This window comes from Ahaetulla prasina, chromosome 9, assembly GCF_028640845.1.
Source record: "Ahaetulla prasina isolate Xishuangbanna chromosome 9, ASM2864084v1, whole genome shotgun sequence".
NCBI lineage: Eukaryota > Metazoa > Chordata > Lepidosauria > Squamata > Colubridae > Ahaetulla > Ahaetulla prasina.
Genome location: NC_080547.1, coordinates 3,976,239 through 4,000,246, shown reverse-complemented (window position 1 = coordinate 4,000,246; position 24,008 = coordinate 3,976,239). Strand labels below are relative to the sequence as shown.

General features: G+C 41.6%; 1 protein-coding gene across 2 annotated transcripts in view; it reads right to left on the bottom strand.

Moving 5' to 3' along the window:
- The window catches only part of NSD3 (nuclear receptor binding SET domain protein 3), a 119,036-nt gene that overhangs the window by 17,697 nt on the left and 77,331 nt on the right, over positions 1-24,008 (bottom strand). The window contains exons 13-19 of one of the 2 annotated variants that reach the window (XM_058194054.1): positions 21,050-21,247; positions 17,015-17,188; positions 8,845-8,994; positions 5,643-5,799; positions 4,263-4,465; positions 1,267-1,379; positions 38-307 (exon numbers count right to left, since the gene is read on the bottom strand). In XM_058194054.1, the coding sequence (XP_058050037.1) occupies positions 38-307; positions 1,267-1,379; positions 4,263-4,465; positions 5,643-5,799; positions 8,845-8,994; positions 17,015-17,188; positions 21,050-21,247 (1,265 nt within the window). The remainder of the gene's footprint in view (positions 1-37; positions 308-1,266; positions 1,380-4,262; positions 4,466-5,642; positions 5,800-8,844; positions 8,995-17,014; positions 17,189-21,049; positions 21,248-24,008) is intronic. The other variant, XM_058194055.1, reaches the window with a different exon arrangement.

The following is a 24,008-nucleotide window of genomic DNA, read 5'->3' as shown; positions in this document are numbered from 1 at the left end:
AAAAAGGAATAGGTAACGCACTGAAGAGCCAAGCTACCTTTTTAATGTTCCGTTTGGTCCGCAGACCCCAGCCGCGTCGATCGGTTTTGATAATCTCCGCTTCCGGATAGAGCCTTTTGGTAAAGCACTGATTTTGGCAGCGTTCTCCCGCGGGGCAAACTTGAGGGTGACATTCGTACTGCAGCATTCGATTCAAGCACTCTGACTCCAGGCCACAAGGGTTCTCGTCCGCCGGCTTACAGTTACACCGAGGGATTTCGGACAGGTCTGCAACTTGGATCTGGACTTTTCCTACCACTTTGTTGGACTGTGGGATGCAGAATGAAGGGCACAGGCAGAGCATTAGTTCACAATCAAGGAGAATCTTTGTGGCTCCAAGGAGTGACAGGAGGGGTCCTGGCTGCTCTCTGAGCTTGCTTGTTTTCTTGCAGATGCTTCATGACCCAAACTAGGTAATCACTAGCACTGATTACCTAGTTTGGGTCATGAAACATCTGCAAGAAAACAAGCAAAATCAAAAAGCCCCAAGGAGCCCTTTGACATTTACCATTTGAGGACAACTTCTGTGAGCAGAATCAAAGTTCTTATGAGTGTAGAGAACTGTGACAAGTCTTAGGCTGAGAAAAAGGAAGCTCAAGATACTAACTTCCAGTTTCAAAGCAGTTCCAGATTTTTCCAAACAAACAGGCTAAAATTCTATCTTTAGGTAAAGGTAAAGGTTCCCCTCGCACATATGTGTTCCCAACTCTAGGGGATGGTGCTCATCTCCGTTTCAAAGCCGAAGAGCCAGAGCTGTCCGAAGACGTCTCCATAGTCGTGTGGTCGGCATGACTCAACGCCAAAGGCGCACGGAACGCTGTTACCTTCCCAGCAAAGGTGGTCCCTATTTTTTCTACTTGCATTTTTCACGTGCTCTCGAACTGCTAGGTTGGCAGAAGCTGGGACAAGTAAAGGGAGCTCACCCCGTTAGGCGGCGCTAGGGATTCAAACTGCTGAACTGCCGACCTTTCGATTGGCAAGCTCAGCGTCTTAGCCACTGAGCCACCGCGTGGTTCATAGAAAAATAGAAATTTACTTATAGAATTTATCTACTTATAAATTTAATAATAAATAATAAATAAATAAGTAATAAATAAATAAATAAATAAAATACTTATAAAAAAAATAAAATATCCTCACATTTAAGAAGCAGCGCACTTAAAATCCACCTGTATGCTTTGCACGCGTACAGTACATGCACACACCTGAACAGCGCAAGGGACTCACTTTAATGTGTTTATAGGGAGGCGGTTTTCTGGAATTCCTCTCGATCTCAAGTGCTTCTTTACTTTCTCTTTGTGCTTTTAGTTCCTGGAAGCGTTTTGCTGCTTCTTCAAGTGCTGGATGAGTTTTCCCCAAAGCAGAAAAAAAAAAAAGGCTTAGCATTAGCAACTATATTCAGGGATCAGCGAAGAACCAAAACTCATTTAAATAATGATGTAAGTGTCTAGGCCTGGCCTTTACTTAAAAGCAATGATTTTAGTGCAGGGGTCTCCAACCTTGGTCCCTTTAAGACTTGTGGACTTCAACTCCCAGAGTTCCTCAGCCAGCAAAGCTTACTGAGGAATTCTGGAAGTTGAAGTCCACAAATCTTAAAGGGACCAAGGTTGGAGACCCCTGAATTTAGTGACACATTTGTCATGCAATGTATGGGTGATCTGGAACAGAGATCTCCAACCTTGGCCCCTTTAAGACTTGTGGACATCAACTCCCAGAGTTCCTCAGCCAGCAAAGCTTACTGAGGAATTCTGGGAGTTGAAGTCCACAAATCTTAAAATGGCCAAGATTGGAGACCCCTGATCTGGAATGAAGGCAGGAGGATAGGCTGCCTAGGAAACAATTAGGTAAAAGACGCAGGAGCCTGCAGTCGCTTAATGGCCAGAAGAAGAAACTTAGGGAAGATCCACCCTAACGGAATACAAGAATAGAATATAAAGTTTATTAAAGTCATCGACCAGCCATAGACATACAATAAATTAAAAATAATACTGACATTAATCGTGAATGATAACATCCCTATTATGGAAATACAGGATCTCAAACCGTTAGGCTCACTCCCTAATTTACATGAGTGGAGAGCCAATAAGTATGTGAGTAAATGTATTTTTCCAAAAATTGTTAGAGATATCTCCAAAAAATTGGCACAAGTTGACATCTGTAATTCTGTAAGCCATTTTTTTCTTGTGGCCATTGCAGCGACACAGAATTTTGCCACGGCATGCATGGTAGCCGGGTTTGAGTCTTGGAGGAGAAAGCCTACATAAAAGTCGTCTGTCTTCCTTAGCGATCTCTCTAGTAAGGGGGGAATATATATTGACCTACATACTCTGTATAACTCACAGTACCACACTAATGGATCAAGTACTTAAAAGTGGAGGTGGGAAATTTGTGCCTTCAGGCTTGCAAGATTTAGAATAGGATAACAGAGTTGGAAGGGACCTTGGAGGTCTTCTAATCCAACCCTCTGCTCAGGCAGGAAACCCTATACCAGTGTTGGCGAATCATTTCGCTGAGCTTACATGTGTGCCAGTCACTTGGTCTTCTGACTTCTGGTGTGTATGCGCACACGAAGACCAGCTGGGCGGCGCGCATGTGCCAGAAACCAGAACCTCAGCTTCCCGGCGCGTGCATGTGCACCAAGCCGCTGGTCTTCGGTTTGCGGCGCTCCTGCGCGCACAAAACACCAGCTGTGCATGTTGGAACCCTGGAAGAGCAACGGGCGACGGCTGGTGTGCCCAGAGAGATGGCTCTGCGTGCCACTTCCGGCACGCATGCCACAGGTTCGCCATCACGGCCCTACACTATTTCAGACAAATGGTCATCCAATCTCTCTTAAAAACTTCCAGTGTTGGAGCATTTACAACTTCTGGAGGCAAGTTGTTCCACTTATTAATTGTTCTAACTGCCAGGAAATTTCTCCTTAGTTCTCGGTTGCTTCTTTCTTTGATTAGTTTCCACCTGTTGCTTCTTGTTCTACCCTCAGATGCTTTGGAGAATAGCTTGACTCCCTCTTTTTTTGTGACAGCCTCTGAGATATCGGAACACTGCTATCATGTCACCCCTAGTCCTCCTTTTCATTTGATGTACACCAGTCAGGAACCACAAGATGAACTAATTCACGGGGTGGATTCTATTATGTTTAATGTTAAATTTATTTGATACTTGGGCCATTTCCCACTCCCCCACTTTTATTTGGTACACTAATCGTTTGTTGTTGTTGTTAGTGTTAGATGTATGGTTTTTTTCTGTTTTGTATTTTATTTTTGGTTGATAAAACAAACTCAATATATGTTTTTTTTAAAAAGATGAATTAATTCTACTTTGTTCGAAGACTGAGGGGGTCCTTGGTGCTCTCTGAGCTTGGTGGTTTTTCCTTGCAGAGGTTTCATTACTCAAACTAGGTAACATCATCAGTGCTATTGTGAGACTACATTGGCAGAATCCGGTCAGACTGAAGGCACAAACGTCCCTTTCCACTTTTAACTACTTGATTCATTAGGGTGGGCTTTTCCTAATTTTTTTTCTCTGCTCATTAAGTGGCTGTGACTCTCTTCTCTGATTGTTTCTTAGGCAGCATCTCTTCTTTCATTACATTCCATTAAAAAATGTAAGCCTTGTGTCAGCTTGATTCCTGCATTATCAATTTGTGAGAGGTGGGTTATTCATTTGTAAGGCATTAAAAAAATTCTGGGCCCATAAGAGATTTCTTCTGTTAGTTAGCGACAGGCTAAATATGGCTCAGTGGAAAACATCTAGGCCTGAGTATTTGTTCTTAATCTGATATCATTTAAGTAAATTCAATAGCTCAACTTAAGACTGTGCTCATAAGCTTGTTTTAAAAGGAAAGGATATTTATCTTTCATATAAAACAGTGTGGAGATAAAAGAAGGATGAATGGTTTTTCTACAAATTATGTCCATCACACACATTTTCCTCTTCATGACTTTTTTGGGGAAAAAAACACCTTTTTTTTGTATCATCATTTTGTTTCTTTCAAATGAAGTAGAAAATCCTTCCAGAAATGATATTATTTACAGTCCAACGTGGAGAATAGAAGCATTTTAAATGGAATTAAATGGAGTTTAATTAACTAAAACTAAAAGAATTAATTAATTAAGACACTAAAGGGTGTCTTAATTTCAAGACACCATTTCTGTATTTGGGGACGATGGAGACCCAAAAATGTGGAGAAATTTTAGTCGGTAGAAATAATTTAAACGTACCTTTTTTGAAAGTCTTGTTAATATTAGTTTGCCCTTCAGCAAAGCTTTTATCTCCTTCAACGTAGGGAAAGACTCTCCCCTGATGCACCCAGTAGTAATCATGTGAACCAAAGAAAAATACCGGGAAGTCCCCAACATCATGTTTGAGGCCCTGGATGTTGAGAGGAACAGATCTGGGATTGCATATCTCAGCTGGCCACCACCTAGGAGAAAGAGGGGTGGGTAGAGGTAAGGGTAGAAGGAGAGAACAATTGGAGAAGTAAGCAGTTTGTTTAGTTTTCGGTTCTCAAGCCAATTCCCACAGGTTAGTTTACTTCAATACTGTCTTACACAGCAGAGTGGTGCGGTGGCCTAGAGATGGAGCTCTTGCCTCACAATCAGGAGGCTGTGAGTTCGATCCTAGGTAGAGGCAGATGTTTCTCTTTCTGGGCACAATGAGAATAAATCTGCTGAACAAAACTCTGCATTGGCAACAGGGAAGGGCATCTGGCCAGTAAACGCTCTGCTAGCTCCATTCAGTTGCCCAGATTATGGGGTTGTTAAATGATGATGATGATGAATACAGTCTTACACAATTATTCCCCCATCAGTCATCAACTTGAATATATGAAACTCTTGTGTCAAGTTAGTTCTACTGATATCCTCATTCAAATGATGGGACCTAGAATAAGCAGCCTCCATAAATACAGGCAAAGATTATTGCTCAACTTTACCAGTACTGTATTTTTCAGAGTATAAGATGCACCTTAGCTTTTGTGGAGGAAAATAAGAAAAAAGCTGATTGGCAGGTGGATTGGCCTCCCGGAATACCCCCAATCAGCTGTTCCCAGAGGTGAATTTTAGCAACAGGTTTGTTGGTTGTGAGCTCTGTGCCTTGCTTTTTTTTTGGGGGGGGGGGGGGCTTTTTTTCCCCGCCTCTGAAACTCTGTTTCAGAAAAAACTTTTTTCTGCCTCTGAAAATCTCCAAAACAGCTTCAGAAAAAAAGCCTCTGAAGCTCTGTTTGGGGGCTTCTTTTCTGAAGCTTTGTTTCTGATGCTTTTTTCAGCCTCTGAAACTTCTGTCTGAGAAGCTGGGCGGTGCTACATTCGGAGTATAAGACGCACCCAGATTTTCACCCTCTTTTTTTGGGGGGGAAAAGGTGCATCTTATATTCCGAAAAATACGGTAAATTAAAAGAAGCAACTCACCCTCAAGACGCGGTGCCATTTATGTGGTAAAAGTTAAATGATCAAAATTAAGGTCAGAAGTGAACTTCTGAAAAATAAATCAGTAAGTCGAAAGACAAGGACTCTGGAATCAAGGATCCAGGGTCACTTACACTTTGCAACACCGCTCCGACGACGAAACAACAAAATTATTGTTCATTGGCTTCAAGGTACCTGTAATTTCCAAGTTTGACCCAAACGATCTGCTTGTATCGCAACTTCTTGCCCGATTTGCAATCGTTGCAGTTCCAGGAGCCGCCTGGCATCTCTATGTTAAGACATTCCGGGTGGAAGGACGCGGGACAAGATTCACAGCACAACAGCTTCCCACCTTTAAGGCAACAACAGACCTCACTTTATAGTTAAAGGAAACAAGTAGTGCAAGCGGTTCTGATTTCGTTTCGTAAATGCATTAGGCATTGGGATTTGCCATGTCGCACAACACGAATGGCAAAAAAAAAGGATCAGGTCAGAATTACAATGCTGGATTTAAAGCCACTTATTTTTAGTTGGTATAAAATCAGTCAAGACCAACTTCCTAGATGAAGCTCTTAAATGGATAGGTTTGGTTTTGTTTGTTTGAGTGATATGGTTAGATGGGTGCGTCTTTTCAAAACACCGGTATTTAACTATGACAAACTGTTCAGGGAGTTAATTGTCCCTCAACAGTCAAGACGTAAATTTTGTTTTAAATCTGCATTGTCATAACCTGATCCCTTAGCAATCAGTTAGTGCATGTAAAATGAGCCTATAGGTTGATCAATATTGTTCTGTTTTAAAAAACAGCGTATTAGCAAAACAAATCCAGAAAATTTTAGAATTCCAAATCGTTCTTGTCCCTTCAAAATGAAGCATTATAATATCATTATCTATAAAGCCTGAGCTGATAAAAACATTGTGAATCTTTTAAACTATGATGTTACGTATTTCCTTCCTGGCATATACAATAGTCCTTTCTTGTTTTTTGTTTTGTTTTCCAGATCTCAGCAGAGTATACTGGTGTATCTGCATCAATTTGAACATTTAAGTATTTTAGGTATTTTACTTCTGTGCTAAGTTCAAATAACTTTTGAAGCAAGAAGGGAATTTCAGGCTGAAAACTAAGAAATGGTTTCTTAGGCTAGCTATGGATTTTCTTTCAGTCGATAACAAGCATCTTTAACTTCATTAATTCTAAAAATGTAGAGGATTTAACACTTAAAGGGAATCCTCCCAATAATTTAGAAGACAGCATTTAAACTTTTTTTTTTTTTACGTATTGGAGAAATTTAGATTATTTTCCACAAATCTGTCAGAAAATTTTGTCCACCTATAGACTTTAAAATCTGTAATTTGCACTGATTGTTACAAAGCTTTAAAGGTTGCTTAAAACAACAAAATTGTTGCTATATTTCCTCTGCCATGAAATGGAACAAAGTCCAAATCTTTGCATCTCCATGATCGTTCCAAAAATCCCAAAATCAAATTTAAAAGCGTACAAGTTATTTCAGAGGAAATACAGCTCAATCATCGAAACGATACCCAAACAGCAGAATGCCAAAAGATATGAAAACCAAGCAAAACAAATAAAAACCACACAGATTTTTTTTTCCAATGCTAAGCAAGGAAACTTGGCTTTTACAATGCATTAGTAAGATTTTCTGCAGCTATGAAAGAGGGCTCAAAATAATTGATCGTCTCTTGCCTCGTGCTGAGAGAGAGAGAGACTTTGAAATAGGCCAGCATGGTAAGTCACATGCTTTATAAAAAAATTCAAGAGTTAATAAAAATCTTCTCAAACTTGACAGACCGAAAAACCAGGCTCCCAGTGTAGGCAGTCAATATGGAGCTGCAGGAGCAGGCTACTACCCATTTTCACAGGGGATGTCGTTTTAGGCATACTATCTACATGCATGAAGTAGAAGGGAAAGACAAATAATGTCAAGTGGATGCAAGAAGCGCGCTCCCACTAGCCATAGGTTTTGCATACAAAAGAACTTGTCCAAACAGTTCCAAAACTAAGCTATCCCTGTTGTGCGTGTGATCATTTTATGAAAAAGAAATCCTGACCTTGGCCAGAATCAGATAGCTTGTTACTTTGGTGGGACCTGAAATATCGGGTATCCCTTTCCCCAACGGTGAATTTCTACAGATTAATATGAAGACTTGCAATTAGTAACAGTCAATCCCTCACACACACAATTCTATAGTATTAGCCAATGACACTATGGGACCTGATTTATTCAAGCCTTCTTCCTATTATCGCTCGATATTTAAAACATTACTTAAAGGCTTCCAAAGAATTGCAAATAAAAACCATGGCTCTTCAGGAGTTATCCTATCGCTGGGTGGTGCTGCAGCTTCTCAGCTCTACGTAATTGTCATTATTTTGCTGGTTGTGTTTTCATTGACTTGAATTCTATGTTTTTCTACCTGTTCTAAGATGCTCAGAGCCTTCGGGCAGCTGAGGGGGCACAGAAACAAAAACGTACATAACATAAGTAAGCGGTTTAGGAACACCCTTGTAGGAAACACGCTTCCAGGAAGTGATGGAAGAGCGGAAGTCGTTTGTGTCTTATGTTATTCCATTAGATGAAAAAGTAGGAGGCTGTCACTACTAGCCAAAAGCAATCCAGCTACTTAAAAAGTACAATAAAGCAGGGGTCTCCAAACCTGGCCACTTTTAAGACTTGTGGGTTTCACCTCCCAGAAATTCTCCGGCCACCAAGAAGTCTTAAAAGCGGCCAAGCTGGGAGACTCCGACCATAATGCATTTTTAAAGGCCTTTTACCTAGAAGTGGCAGAATATGTTACATGATGCAGGACCTAAAGGTCAATCTTCCACCTCATTGATAAATGAGAAAGCTATCCAGTCAAACAGCTGGCTATAAACTGGCATGTCAAGGCTGGACAATTCGTCTGGGGTCAGTGGCTCACATATCTGGATGTTCCAGGCAGTCTACTCTAAGTTGTAAAAGAATCCCAAAAGACCCCCAAAAATGGACAATAGCTCCTTTAGTGTGGTTTATAGACACGGATAGATCTAAACAACCGAAAGACCCTAGAGCATCCCTCCAGGTGTACAATTTTGCCTCAGGATTTAGGAAAGTCTGCGGGGGTTGGCTAATCATGCACAAGTCTATGCCTGAGTGGAATTCGGTAATTATTTTAAGCCCCTTTGGAAGATTTCAGCCAAACATGAATACACGTTCAAAATAAGCAATGAGTGAAGTTTTACAAAGCACAAAGAGGAAGTGCTAGATGAGCATTCAAAGCTTTGGTTTAGTTTAAAAGAAAAGAAAAAAGCAAACTAAAAGAAAGAAAAAGCAGGAAAAGCGACAGAAAATTAAAAGAGAAAGAGAGAAAGAGAGAGAGAGAAAGAAGCTATTTTGGTTACCTTTCTCACATTTCTTTTTGGAAGCTGACGAAGAAGGAGGAATCATAGGTAATTTCATCAACTCAGCACGATTTGATTCATTCAGTAGATAGTGAGATTTATTGGCATATGAACTGAACAGGGGGTCTGAATGATCCTGCACTATCAGCCCTATACAAAACAAACAGAAATAAATGAGTTGCAATGAAACTACCCATGATTCCATAAGGAGAAAAAACGAAATAAAAAACCAAATGAATAACCTATTATGCATATTTCACCGGTGCTTTTAAAAAGTGAGGAAAAGGAAAGGTGATGCGATGAAGGAAAAGAAAAGGTGAAAGAAATTTTTTTTTTTTTGCCCTATCTCTAAGAGGTGGTCACACTGAAGGAGGTAGCGTCCATGCCCAAGTACCAAAGAGAGAAAATAAGTACAGGTAGTTCTCAACTTACGACCACAACGGAGGCCAACATTGCTACTGTTGAATGAGAAAGGTGTTAAGAGAGTCTTGCTCTGTTTTACGACTGGGGTGAATCACTGCAGCTGTTAAATTAGCCACAGGGTCATTAAGTGAATCTGGCTCCCCCCCCCATTGATTTTGCTTGTCAGGTGGTCGCAGGAGGGGATCACGTGACCTCGTCATAAATGTGAATCCACTGTCAACCATCCAAATGTAAATCACGTGTGAACATGGGGATGCTGCAACCGTTGTGTGAAAAAATGGGTCATAAGTCACTTTTTTCAGTGCCATTGTTAACGTAGAACGGTCGCTAAGCAACCTGTTGTAAGTCGAGGACTACCCGTACTAGATCTGAAATTGAATTTTACCTGTGCTCTTTTTTAAATCTTCAATTAAAAGAAAAGCACCTATGAGATTACCTCGACTTTTTTCTCTACCCTGCCCGCCACTCCAAATATTAAAGCTAGCTAACTGTGAAACTGGTGGTTAAGACCCGCACTAGGGACTAGAACAGTGACGGCTAAACTGGAGTGCGCATGCACACGCCGGAATGCCAGAACCTGGAAGAGAGCAGCTGTCCGGTGTTCATGTGTACGCAGCACTCAGCAGCTCTTTTCTAGGTTCCGGTGTACACATGCACACCGAACAGCTGGTCTTCGTGTGATGGAACCCGGAACAACAGCTGGCGACGGCCCATGTGCTCACTCAGAGGGCTCTGCGTGCCATCTCTGGCACGCGTGCCATAGGTTTACCATCACGGGACTAGAAACTTTTTTTAAAAAAATCACATGCCGGCTGTTGGCTGAGCTATAGAAACGTTAAAACATTACTTAGGCAAGGTTTGCCAGCGGATATTATTACCTGCAGCTTATTTATTTCTTTTGTTGTCTGAATCACTGATATACCCGTATATTATTTACTTTGGAGAAATATCAGTTTGGTGAGATTCAGGGATTTTTCTCGCACTCCTCCTTTAGAGGGAAAGGTACACCTACGGAGGTACTGCAAGCTTTATTGGAACATATTGGAAAGGGTGATAGTGCAGGATTGGCTGGTTGTAACATAGGGGAGATAAGATGATCTGATAAATACAGTAGAAATGAAATCAGAAATTTTCTCCCCATGTTGCATCCAAAATCACCTTACCTTAGGACTGTCGTCAGGTTAAGGATTCTCTCCCATAAATTAATGCTAGAATGTCTCTGGTTCTCTTTTACTCAATTCCTATTAATTTCTGGAGGACGTAGGGAAGACCCTCAAAACACAGAAGGGACTTGCCTTTTGTTCTAACACACCTCTTGTTTTCACACCTAACAATTTGTTCTTCTTGTTTTCACACCTAACAATAATTTATGGTCAACTCTCTGAGTTATCTTAACTTCCTGTTTCTCCAAAACTTTCTTTCTCTTTTCTTTCTTTCTCTTTCTTTCTTTCTTTCTTTCTTTCTTTCTTTCTTTCTTTCTTTCTTTCTTTCTTTCTTTCTTTCTTTCTTTCTTCCTTCCTTCCTTCCTTCCTTCCTTCCTTCCTTCCTTTTTCTTTCCTTCCTTCCTTCCTTCCTTCCTTCTTCCTTCTTTTTCTTCCTTACTTCCTAAAAATTCAAAATATAGTAAATAAAAAGGTCATGATGCCTGAGAGCACTGTCTTGCATTTTTTTAAAAAACAATCTACTTGCTGAAATACAAAGTTTCCGAAAATCCAAAATTCTGAACAGAAGAACTTGGATAGAAGCTTGCACTGATTGGGCACTAATGCTGATACGACCTTCAGCCTGTCTATGGAGCTGCTCAGTCCTGGTTGTCCCAAAGGTGCTTTTTCAAGAGGCAACTGGACTTTCTGGTTTTTCTTTTGAAGACGTTTCGCTTCTGAAAGCTGAAGAAACCTCTTGGATAAAAAGCGAAACGTCTTCAAAGAAAAACCAGTTGCCTCTTGAAAAAGCAGCTTTGGGACAACCTTCAGCATATTCTTCTAACAATATCTGCCAACCACCACTAACAGAATCTATGGTTTCCCAATGGAAATGAAATGTAAAATTGAATTCCTTCATTAAAAAAAAAAATAAACACCTGCATTCCGCTTATAACTGCAGAGTAAAAATGACAATCCTAAATCTAATCTATACTATTCTTGAGCAATGTGAAACTTTTTTTTTTGGGGGGGGGGGAAACTATAGGTAGGAAACAAATAAATTGGCCAGAGAAGAATTAAAATCAAATGTAAGTACTTTTACAACATTTCTTCCCTCCTGATTTTTCATAAACATAGTAAGTATCGGCCTTCTTCAGCTCGAGGTCTTTCAAATGAGCTGGGATTTTTTCACCTTCCCAATTAGCCAACCTAAATGAGAAATTTGGAAAAAGAAATGTCCCGAGGTATCCAGAGGGTGGCAGGAGAGGAAAAGGCAGATACAAACCATGCCGTCCAATCGACTCAAAAGAATCCATCTTGTGATTGCTAGCTCATTTGTATAAGCTTATAACTCGGTCAGCTCTGTTTGTGTCTGTGCATTGAGAAAGGGAGAGGGAGAGAGGGAGTGTATATGACCGTGGATCAGGAAGGGTGTTTATGTGCGCACCATGTATGTGAATGAGAAAAGAGTACAACGTGGAGGAAAGGGGAAGAGGTCATTAGTACACAAAATTAACACCCCAATCTTGCTTCCATCAGTCACTTGAAGCCTTGTTCATTTGTCCACCACTATAATGCTGCAGGGGGCTTTGTCCAGAAAGCTTTCCATGATAGTATTGAGTTTTGCAGTGGGAATTCTTGGCTGCTGAGTTCAAAAGTCATATATTGTTGTAGACAAGGGGTCTCCAACCGTGGCAGCTTTAAGCCTTGTAGACTTCAACTCCCAGAATTCTTGGAGTTGTAGTCCACAAATCTTAAAGTTGCTAAGGTTGGAGACCCCTGGCCTGGTGGACTTCAACTCTCAGAATTCTGGGAGTTGAAGTCCACAAGTCTTAAAGTTGCCAAGGTTGGAGACCCCTGCCCCAGGCTTAAAGTTGCCAAAGTTGGAGACCCATTGTAGACTTTTAAAGGATCTTAAATTTAAATAAATCTGAAATGTATGATCTTTAGACTTGGGGTTTTTTTTTTTAAGTTCTCTATGTGTGAATGTAGACTCCCAAGTCCACAAGCAGCTGGGAATACCTTGCACCATGAGGAAATTTCATCAGTTTCCCAAGTAGGTGTTCCAGAGCAAAAATTTTCTATATCCTGTTTTGGGTGGCCTTTGGAGGTTTAGTGTTAAGGTTGTCAAAACACCAAACAAAACAAAACAAAAACCCAAAACAATTTTTTTGATTACAATTTTATATTTTATTTCAAAAGGAAACAACTTTTTAAAATTATTAATTCAAGCACAACCCATACTGAGTGAAATTATCTGAACTTCTGGCATGGCATGGGCTGAATCTAGTATTTTAAAAAGTTGTTTTCTTTTTCTAAAAGAGTACTACTAGTCTATACTTTGTCTGAAGTGGTGTAGGGTTTCCTGCCTAAGCAGGGGGGTGGACTAGAAGACCTCCAAGATCCCTTCCAACTCTGCTATTCTATCTTCTATCTAGTCCTCAAAAATGCAGAACTACATTGGTGAGATCAAATTTACAAGGAAGCACCATTTCCACTGTAACACCTCTATCAAGGCTATACAATGCATAGTACCATTCTTTGAGCAAAGAAATTTCTTTTGGAAAAAAAAATCCCATTTTAATTTGTCTTCCTCTTCCTCCATGTATTTTATTTTTTAAAGATGACTTCTTTTAATATTTTTAACCAATTTGGAAAATACTTTTAAGGTTCAAAACAAAACAAAAATGATATGCACCATTATATACGGTACTTGCCCTCATGTGCATTTTGCAGAACATCTTAAAACGAAATATTCGGCAAAATGCTTCTCTTTAAAGAAAAAAAAATACTTTACTGTGCAATTTAAGAAGCAAATTATAGGCTCTTTGTGTTTGCAGGGTGGACAAGACTCCAAGCATGTCATGATATCCATTTTGAATGAATCCATCTTTCTGACTATACTGACATGCCATGTTGCTGTAGCAACCAGAGTTCCTGCTGCTGAGCAGGTTAATTCTTTTCCATTCCCAACAAAACTTTTCAAAAGTAGCTGGCGAGCATCGTGACAATTGCAAAATATTTTCAAGCAACAGGGCGGAAATAAACAAGCTGTATCTTTCTGGCTCTAATAGGGCAGCAAAACTAATTTTAAAAACGTGGGGCTATTAATTTTAAATTTAAAAAAAAAGGGGGAGAATATTTCAGCGTGGGTTGTCTTATGAACCTACCCCCAGAAGGAGAAATGGCCAGAAAGCCTTGTGTACAGCAAAGGTTCCATGCAGATTATGCAATTGTGGCAAATAACGGTAGCTCAGGTATAGGACGAGGATGAAGGTTTGTTCTCTTTGAGTTTGTTCTCTGGGTTTCTGAACATTTCATTACCAAGCTAAGTAACATCTTCAGGAGAGTTTAGGGGATATCGGTGTCAGTGTTCTCTTTATAAGGGCTTCAGGTATGGGTGTCCTTATAAACCAGGGATGTCAAACTCAATTTGACTGAGGGTCACATCAGATTTGTGTTTGACCTCAGGAGGCCAGGGTGGTCATGATTGGGGCAGGTGTGGCCAGCTCAATGTCATTTATGTCGGGGGCGCTTCTGATGGTCAAGTGCTAAGGGAGGACTCTCTCAGACCCTCTCTTCCTCTCATTATAACCTTCCTTCCTTCCTTCTTTCCTTCCTTCCTTCCTTCCTTCCTTCCTTCCTTCCTTCCTTCCTTCCTTCCTTCCTTCCTTCCTCCCTCCCTCCCTCCCTCCCTCCCTTCCTCTTCTTTTTCCTTTCCTCGTCATTCTTCTTTCTTCTTCCTTCCGCTCTTTCCTTCCTCACTCTCTTCCCATCTTTTTCTTTTTTCTTTTTCCTCTTTCCCTTTCAAACCTGCGGGCCTTGAGTTTGACACCCCTCTTATAAACAGAATACTGACCCCGACATCCCCTAAACTCAGTGGTGGGATTCAACCAGTTCGCACCACTTCGGGAGAACCGGTCGTTAGTTTTTTGAGCAGTCTGGCAAACTGTTTGTTGGAAGAAATCATTAGGGCAGAGAACCGGTTGTTAAATTACTTGAATCCCCACTACTGCCTGGTAACATAACGTTCAGAAACCAACCCGCAAGCTCGGAGAACAAACCTTTACCCTCAAGAGATTATTTAAGAGGGGGAGCAGATAGGGGGGCTAGCTTGCTTTCTCCCCACCAAAGGCCAATGGACATGCAGGAATCTCTCCATGCAGGGTTGATGAATTCATCATCATCATCATATAAGCCGCTTGGCAGCATTATGGACCAGGATGCAAAGATTATTGCTACAAAATGGCATTAAGAAAAAAACCAGAAAGGTGTGTACAAGTAGTCCTTGACTTAGGACCACAATCTGGACCGGAACGAATATGTTTATTCATTTTCCTGGCTAAATTTAATCTTAGTGAGTCTGGCCCATTTTTCTATAAACTCTAAAATTAAAAAACAAACTACTTCCAAATATAAAACCGAAATCATGGGAAGGAAAAGGAAAGCACCTAAAAGCAATCTAAATTTTGAATAATTTTTTGTTGTTAGTTGCAAAGTCGTGTCCGACCAATCACGACCCCATGGACAACGTTCCTCCAGGCCTTCCTGTCCTCTACCATCCTCTGGAGACCATTTAAGCTCATGCCTACTGCTTCGGTGACTCCATCCAGCCACCTCGTTTCCTGTCGTCCCCTTCTTCTTTTGCCCTCCATCTTTCCCAGCATTAGGCTCTTCTCCAGGGAGTCCTTCCTTCTCATTAGGTGGCCAAAGTATTTGAGTTTCATCTTCAGGATCTGGCCTTCTAAAGAGCAGTCAGGGTTGATAAGCACTAAAAGCACATAATCCCCAGACTTCTACCTACGTATGTGAAGGATTCGAATGACAATAATATTGGTTTAAAAACCTATGTCAAAGCCCTGATATAGACCGATTGTCTGATTAATTGATTGTATGCCCTCAAGTCACTGTCATCCCTTAAAGACAACATACAGTTTCTCCTTGAGGCATAAAAAAAAAAATTAACGAACTATCCTTTCTAAACGTTGCTTTTATGTAATTCAGATTCAGCATTTCTTTCTCTAACCTTTTAGACATCATTCTTTTGCAAAGCATTTATTTAATACAACAAGAACTCTGTCTAATGGTTTCTACCTGGAACTGCAATTGCTTTATTTCTTATCATGTATCTATCTGGTAGTAACCCCCCGCCCCGCCCCAATATATTTTTATCCTCCCATACATATTCTCTTTAAACTATCTTTCCTGTACTGCACACATGATGGTCCAAAGTAGTTTTAATGTACCTGTTGCTTTTACTGATGATGATTGAATAGAACATGTGCAGATCAGTGATGAAATCCAAATTTTTTTACTACTGGTTCTGTGGCCGTAGCTTGGTGGGCGTGGCAGAGAAGGATACTGCAAAATTTCCTTTCCCACCCCACTCTGGGGCCAGCCAGAGGTGGTATTTGCCGGTTCTCTGAACTACTCAAAATTTCTGATACCGGTTCTCCGAACTACTCAAAATTTTGCTACCGGTTTTCCAGAACCTGTCAGAATTTGCTGGATTTCACCCCTGGTGCAAGTCCCCTGAAACCCTATAGTTGCCTACAATTTTATTTCAATAGGATAAATAGGTCTGTCTTGGATTAAATGTACGGAGTGTAATTTCTGTTATATTTTAATACCAAATTGATTCCCACTAAGTGAAAATATCTAGGGGTTTTATCACACAGTTATCATCCTTCTTTAGCTATGTATTCTCAAAACATACATGTGAAGTTTGCTGTCACATTATCGTTCCGCGAGAATGACTTCAAGCTAAATATCTTTTATACCTGGGCTACTCATAGGTGAATTTCTGTAATGGAGGTGAGCTTTGGTTCACTAAAGCTATGAACTTTTAAAAAAAATACTCTTATATCTTCAAATTAGCAGAGTTAGAAGGTGAGGCAGATAGCAGGGAATTAGAGGACATAATTTTAACGAAGGGTGATAGTTTTTAGAGTCATGCAGAGAATTGCTTCATATAAAACATTTTAATTGAAACTATGGGGAGAAAAAGAGTTCCTTCCTGATCTAGAAGCCACACATCCATCCATCTTCCAGATGATTCGTCAATTTACATGGGTTATTCATGCTCTTTTTTTAAAAAAATAATGATTATGGAAGTCAATTAACTTCCTCAGAATCTGAGTCACTGTTGTCTGCCTATTGCGCCTCATCCATCCCCCAAACTAGCAAAAGAAGATAGTTCCTCATTGCCTTGTTTTAAGAAGGGGCAGGGAGAACGAGAAGGTTTAAGAGAAAACCCAGGAATGGTCATGAGAAGCTTTTCATCCCAACAGCCAACGAGGAATTCTTGATCAACAGTAATTTCTTGGATTGATGTCTGTGTCTGTCTATGGCAGAGGTCTTCCAACTTGGCAGCTTTAAGACTTGTGGACTTCAACTCCCAGAATTCCACAAGTCTTAAAGCTGCCAAGTTGGAACACCTCTGGTCTATGGGAATGCACATGATGTCTGTGCCTGTCTATGGGGATGCACATTGGAAGTAGGTGTGTGAGGGTGTGCGATTTCGGGGGGTATAACAGTTCATTAAAAAAAATCAACAACTCAACATCAAAGAGATCGACAAAAGGAAGGCAAAAAACAGAGCTCACCTCTTGCACAAACGAAACAAAAGCCTACATTTACAGCTGATGAGGAGTGATTGCTTCTTTTGGAATGGTTACTACAGATGAGGATGTGGGATGACACAAACAAGCTTCCCGCAGCAATACAGCCATCTCCTGAGTGATAGGCAATGGGGCATCTCAAACATCTCACCATACGACCTGTTTAATATAAAATGCACCAGATAACAGTCTGTTTAGAACACACTCCCAAACCTCAGTCAAGTTTGGCTTTAGCTTATTTATGTTTTTTCTTTTCTTTTTACGGCCCAGTCATCCCTGGAGTCAGGGTGAATGGATGGAGCTGAGCGTTTACTGGCCAGATGCCCTTCCTGATGCCTACGTAGGGTTCACAGCAGATAATTTTCTCTTTGTACCCTGATAAGAGAAACATCTGTCGCTGCCTAGAATTGAACTCTCAACCTTCCGAGTGGGAGACTAACGTCTTCACCCCTAGGCCACTGCATCGCTCTGGCTTTAGCTTGATAGATTCAATAAAAGTTTCCTGTATCCAATCGAAGATGTTACAGTTTTTTTACAAAGCAAGGACAGTTTTGCATTCTTAATGGTGAAATTCTGCTTGGCTTCCACAGTGAGGACACTTAGATAGCGAGGTCATTGTACATATATTGTACATATATTGGGATTATTCCACTGAATGGCAGAGAAGGTTCAAAAGATGCTATCTAGCATAGAAGCCAGTTTTCAATTGTTTTTAAAGAAAGAGAGAAAAATAAACAATGGGAAAGAAAGAAAAAAAACCCTTAGCGCCAGTTACGCTAAGATCATATTGGCACTGTCTAATTGGTAAAGGTAAAGGTTCCCCTCGCACATACGTGCTAGTCTTTCCCGACTGTAGGAGGCGGTGCTCATCTCTGTTTCAAAGCCAAAGAGCCAGCGCTGTCCGAAGACGTCTCCATGGTTATGTGGCCGGTATGACTCAACGCCAAAGGCACATGGTCCCTATTTTTCTACTTGCATTTTTTACATGCTTTCGAACTGCTAGGTTGGCAGAAGCTGGGACAAGTAACGGGAACTCACCCTGTTACGTGGCATTTAGGGATTCGAACCGCTGAACTGCCGACCTTTCGATTGACAAGTTCAGCATCTTACCCACTAAGCCACCGCGTCCCTATTGGTCTCATTGGTACTCAACAATAATATTAGTTGCTCTTCGCCCAGAGGTTATTAGCGGAGCAAATTAGTCGTCTTGCATCCCATCCTTTCAATCTCCCCGATGATTGGGAAAACCCCAATGAATTATGCAAAAGTGCTTTGAAAATGAAATATGGCAAGTTTTACGCAGATTTAAAACACAAGGGCAGAAATACCCCAATATCTCCCGAAGAACAAGGTAATGAAGCACAAGCCAAACTTCTCAAAAAAGAGGTAAGCCAGTTTGTACTTGGCTAAAGAAGGTAAGACACCCAAGATATTATCACTGATAATACTTCCAGTATTTTTTCCACTGAATTGCTAAAATAGTTATTAGCGAAAGCAAATTTTCATACTTCCGCCACTGCAAGAAAACCCATCATCACCCTTTAGTCGACCGGATAGCCTAACATATATGAGAACGATATTTGTTTGCTCCCTCACAGTTTTAAGAGAATTCAACTGGACCAAAAACATGAGAGCCTCCTTTCCTTTCTGAGAATTCTAAGCACACAATTCCCTGGTTGTTTATCTCCATAGTGTTCTGGTCATGGTGAGCTTCATTCAATAATGGTTTCTAGGAAGCTTCAATAAATGTTTTTAAAGCAAACTCTCTAGCTTTCGATCAGTTAAATACCCACATTTCTGCATATTTTAAGCCAGCATATTTTTTTTCTTTTTTAGATATAATATCTGTAAGAAGCATAGCCTTGCAAGATGCATGGTCTGATGTTATGCATATTTTCATTCCCTTTCTATTATACACATTTTTTTACAAGTGCTGTCAGAATGATATATACATGCCATCTTCCTTTAAACACAGATCAGAGAGCTACAAATGTTATATCTAGTCCTTCCCTTCCCCTCTCAACTGTCTATCTATTTACCTACCTAGCTACCTACCAACTAACCAACCAACCAACCAACCAACCAACCAACCAACCAACCAACCAATCTACCTACCTACCTACCTACCATGGTTCCCAGAAAATAAGATCGGGTCTTATAGTAATTTTTGCTCCAAAAGACGGATTAAGTCTTATTTTCTGGTTATGTCTTATTTTGGGGAAATACGGTACTAAATGCATCCATCTGGCTGACAATCTTAACTGGAGCTTATTTTGGGGGTAGGGCTTATATTACGAGCATCCTGAAAAATCATGCTAGGACTTATTTTCCGGTTGGGTCTTATTTTTTGGGGAAACAGGGTATCTATCTATCTATCTATCTATCTATCTATCTATCTATCTATCTATCTATCTATCTATCTATCTATCTATCTATCAATCAATCATCTATCTGAAGGAAATTTATCTAACTTGCAAAGGCCTGTGACCCACATCTGATGAAAACAGGATGAAATCAATCACACAGTATCTCTTTCAAAGGATGGAAGAAATTTGGTTTTGTTTTTAGGTTGTCTTGATTTTTTTTCATAGCAAACAACAGCAAAAAAAAAATCTTTAGGGTTAGGGTTAGGTTTCATTCCTTGCCATGTGCAAATAAAGTAGATGTATTTTTTACACACACAGGCACACATGTACGCTGCTGCAAACCTTGTCATGTATTGAAGAATTAAGACTGGGTGTGAATGCCGACCCCATTCCCTAACTATCTTGTTTCCCCCAAAATAAGACATCCCCTGATAATAAGCCCAATCGGGCTTTCGAGCACATGCAATAAGGCCAATCACTTATTTCAGGGTTCAAAAAAATATATACAAGACAGGGTCTTATTTTCAGGGAAACACGGTAATTCAGAATGGATGCTCATTTAGGTTGATACAAAGCCTTCCATTCTCTCTTCTCCTGTACAGAATGTCGATTTCATAGAAACCAACAGCCCAAAGAAATTTTGTTTTGTCAAGGTCTGTTGGTCCTGGCAAATAATTCTCCCAACACAAAACAATTGCAGGAATGTAAAGACTTTTTTTGTCCATAGAAACCATGGGAAAATAGCAATCACATTCGACCTGTGTGTTGTCTCCACCTGTTCAGGCTGACCTCGGAATGTGCCCCTTTTTAAAGAATCAAACTACATTGAAATAATAGAAAATACTTGTAGCTCAGGGTTTAGATTTTGGCAGAGGTTTCCTCTCCAACTTTGTTTCAATTTGGTTTCTGAACGTTCTGTTACCAGGCTAGATAACATCTTCAGCAGGATTTTCTTGTCCTAATCCTCTTTAAAGGTAAAGGGTAAAGGGTTCCCCTCTCACATATGTACTAGTCGTTCCCGACTCTAGGGGGCGGTCCTCATCTCCGTTTCAAAGCCGAAGAACCAGTGCTGTCCGAAGACGTCTCCGTGATCATGTGACCGGCATGACTCAATGCCAAAGGCGCATGGAACGCTGTTCCCTTCTCACCAAAGGTGGTCCCTATTTTTCTACTTGCATTTTTTACCTGCTTTCGAACTGCTAGGTTGGCAGAAGCTGGGACAAGTCACGGGAGCTCACCCCATGACATGGCACTAGGGATTCGAACTGCTGAACTGCCGACCTTTCGATCGACAAGTTCAACATCTTAGCCACCGAGCCACTTTTTATCCGCTTTAGCTTATTATAAATGTCTTGAGTGTAATCACACAACCAACTGACCACACGCCACCCAAGACAAGACAAAATACTGCTGCTGCTGATACCTAACCTGGTAACGAAACGTTCAGAAACTAAATTGAAATAAGCTTGAAGAAGAAACCATTTGCCAAAAACAAACGACATTTTCCCACCTAGGTTGCCGCCGTTTCTGGACTTCCCTTTCTCAAATCTTAGCAAGAATTCCATCGTGAAGGTTAAGCAAAACACACAGAAATCATTTGGAGCTTCCATGGCGATGCCTCACAGCGGGAATTATTACCTTGCTTTTTCCTTACCTTTGCTTGCTTTATGAATATCCTTGTCCATAGAACACGCGGTGCAGCAATGCTGAGGGCAACGGAATCCTCGGGATTCAAAAACGGCTGTAGTAAACTTGCGGACACAGGCCTCATGGTAGAATTTGCCACAGGCATTGACCGAGCAGCGCTTCACTTCTTTGCCGGGAAGTTTGCAGGAAAAACATATATGCTGCCCTTTGAAGAGGAGAAACGTAAAAGGGTTTTAGCTGGAATGCAGAGGCATTCTTTCAGCCCGGGAACCCGAGGGGCCGTTTGCAAAATATGACGATGTATTTTGTGATTAGAAGGCAGCACTGCAGGCTACTTGTGCTGTTGCCGGCAGTTCGATAGTTCGATCCTGACTGGCTCAAGGTTGACTCAGCCTTCCATCCTTCCGAGGTGGGTCAAATGTGGACCCAAATTGGGGGGAAATAGGGCGACTCTGTAAACCGCTTAGAGAGGGCTGGAAAGCACTGCGAAGTGGTATATAAGCCTAAGTGCTATTGCTATTGTCCGTCCTTCTGTCCTTCCTTCCTTCCTTTCCTCCCTCCCTCTGCCCACTGCCAGCAGTTCAATCCTGACTGGCTCAAGGTTGACTCAGCCTTCCATCCTTCCGAGGTGGGTCAAATGTGGACCCAAATTGGGGGGAAATAGGGCGACTCTGTAAACCGCTTAGAGAGGGCTGGAAAGCACTGCGAAGTGGTATATAAGCCTAAGTGCTATTGCTATTGTCCGTCCTTCTGTCCTTCCTTCCTTCCTTCCTTTCCTCCCTCCCTCTGCCCACTGCCAGCAGTTCAATCCTGACTGGCTCAAGGTTGACTCAGCCTTCCATCTTTCCGAGGTGGGTAAAATGAGGACCCAGATAGTTGGGGGGGCAATAGAGTGACTCTGTAAACTGCTTAGAGAGGGCTGTAAAGCACTGCGAAGCGGTATGTAAGTGCTACTGGTACAATGAGGCAGGAACTGAGCAACGATCCTTCCTTATCTGGCAAGCAGAGATCAACACATAACTCCCATTGTTGTGCGAACTGCATTGGTTACCAGTTTGCTTCTGGTATCCAATTCAAGATACTATTGTCTTTAAATACTATATGGTATGGGGGTACAAGGTATCTGAGGAGCCGCCTTACCCCAGTGGGACTTGCCTGCCCCACTTGATTCAGAGGAAGGGGCCTACAGGGAATTCCACTGGGCAGGAATTCATAGTGCCCCAACTCTGCGGAATCAAATCAGGTGGTCTTCAAAGAAGCCAGGCTTTGTGATAAGCGGGGCTTGATAGCAACAACCAGCACCTTGAATCACACCAGGAAATAAATTGGCAACCAAAGCAAACTTGTGAAGCACATATGTTACATAGGTATACTAGACATGCCCAGTGTTGCTCGTTGAAGGTTTCTGGGAGGTCTTCAAGGGCAGTCCCAGGTAGAGAGCATTGCAAGGAGCCAAACCATGAGATGGTTAAGTGACTATTTAAAGCAGGGGTCTCCAACCTTGGCAACTTTAAGCCTGGAGGACTTCAACTCCCAGAATGCACCAGCCAGCTTTGCTGGCTGGGGCATTCTGAGAGTTGAAGTCCTCCAGGCTTAAAGTTGCCAAGGTTGGAGACCCCTGGTCTAAAGGGCTTCCTGAAATATACAACTGGGTATCAACAACGTACTGCTTAAAGGCGATGGAGATTCTCAGCCATCTGGGTCATGGTTGTCCCAAAGGTGGTTTTTCGAGAGGCAACTGGACTTTCTGGTTTTTCTTTGAAGACGCTTCGCTTCTCATTCAAGAAGCTTCTTCAAAAACGTCTTCAAAGAAAAACCAGAAAGTCCAATTGCCTCTCGAAAAAGCACCTTTGAGACATACTGCCTACAGGTTAAAGCAAACACCACTTCCAATATTCTGCAATTTAATCTTTCTTAGCTATCTATCTAAAAAAGAATATGAAAATCTAGTTTTCCTAATGGATAACAGGGGTTGGACCAGTGGTGAAATCCAATTTTTTTTACTACCGGTTCTGTGGGCGTGGCTTGGTGGGTGTGGTGTGGCTTGGTGGGCATGGCAGGGGAAGGATATTGCAAAATCTCCATTCCCTCCCCACTCCAGGGGGAAGGATCAGTGGTGGGATTCAGCCAGTTCGCACCACTTCGGGAGAACCGGTTGTTAACTTTCTGAGCAGTTTGGCAAACTGGTTGTTGGAAGAAATCATTAGGGCAGAGAATCGGTTGTTAAATTACTTGAACCCCACCGCTGGGAAGGATACTGCAAAATCTTCATTCTCACCCCACTCTGGGGCCAGCCAGAGGTGGTATTTGCAAGTTCTCTGAACTACTCAAAACTTCCACTACCGGTTCTCCAGAACCTGCTGGATTTTACCCCTTGGTTGGACGCTAAACTTGGAACTGTGACAGTATCTCAGGGAAGACATTTTCAGACGTGAGTGATAGTGAGAGGATGGGACATTATATTCCTCTTAGCTTTCCAGAGGCTAAAAAACCTCAGGCTATTATGCCATTTTCTTTAGCTATCCAATGTGAAGGAAAACAAAGAGGAGTGATAGGTGTCAGGTGGGATTACTGATCGCGTACCTGGCTCCTTGCTACGTGACAGTCGCCCTGCCCGAGCTCCTGGAGGTGCTGGCCGGGGTGGCAGTTGAGACCCCCAGACTTTTAGTCATGGGGGACTTTAACTTGCCATCTTCCGGCTTGTCATCGACAGCAGCTCGGGAGTTCATGGCTTCCATGACGGCCTTGGACCTGACCCAAGTAGTTGATGGCCCTACTCACATTGGGGGTGGCACTCTGGACTTGATTTTTGTCTCTGGTCAGTGGTTGAGAGATCTGGACTTGAAGGAAATAGTCATTGAACCTTTGTCATGGTCAGATCACTCTTCTTCGCCTGGACTTTCTGACCGCTACTCCCCACCGCAGGGAGACGGAGCCGATCGTTGGTTCCGTCCCAGGCGCCTGAT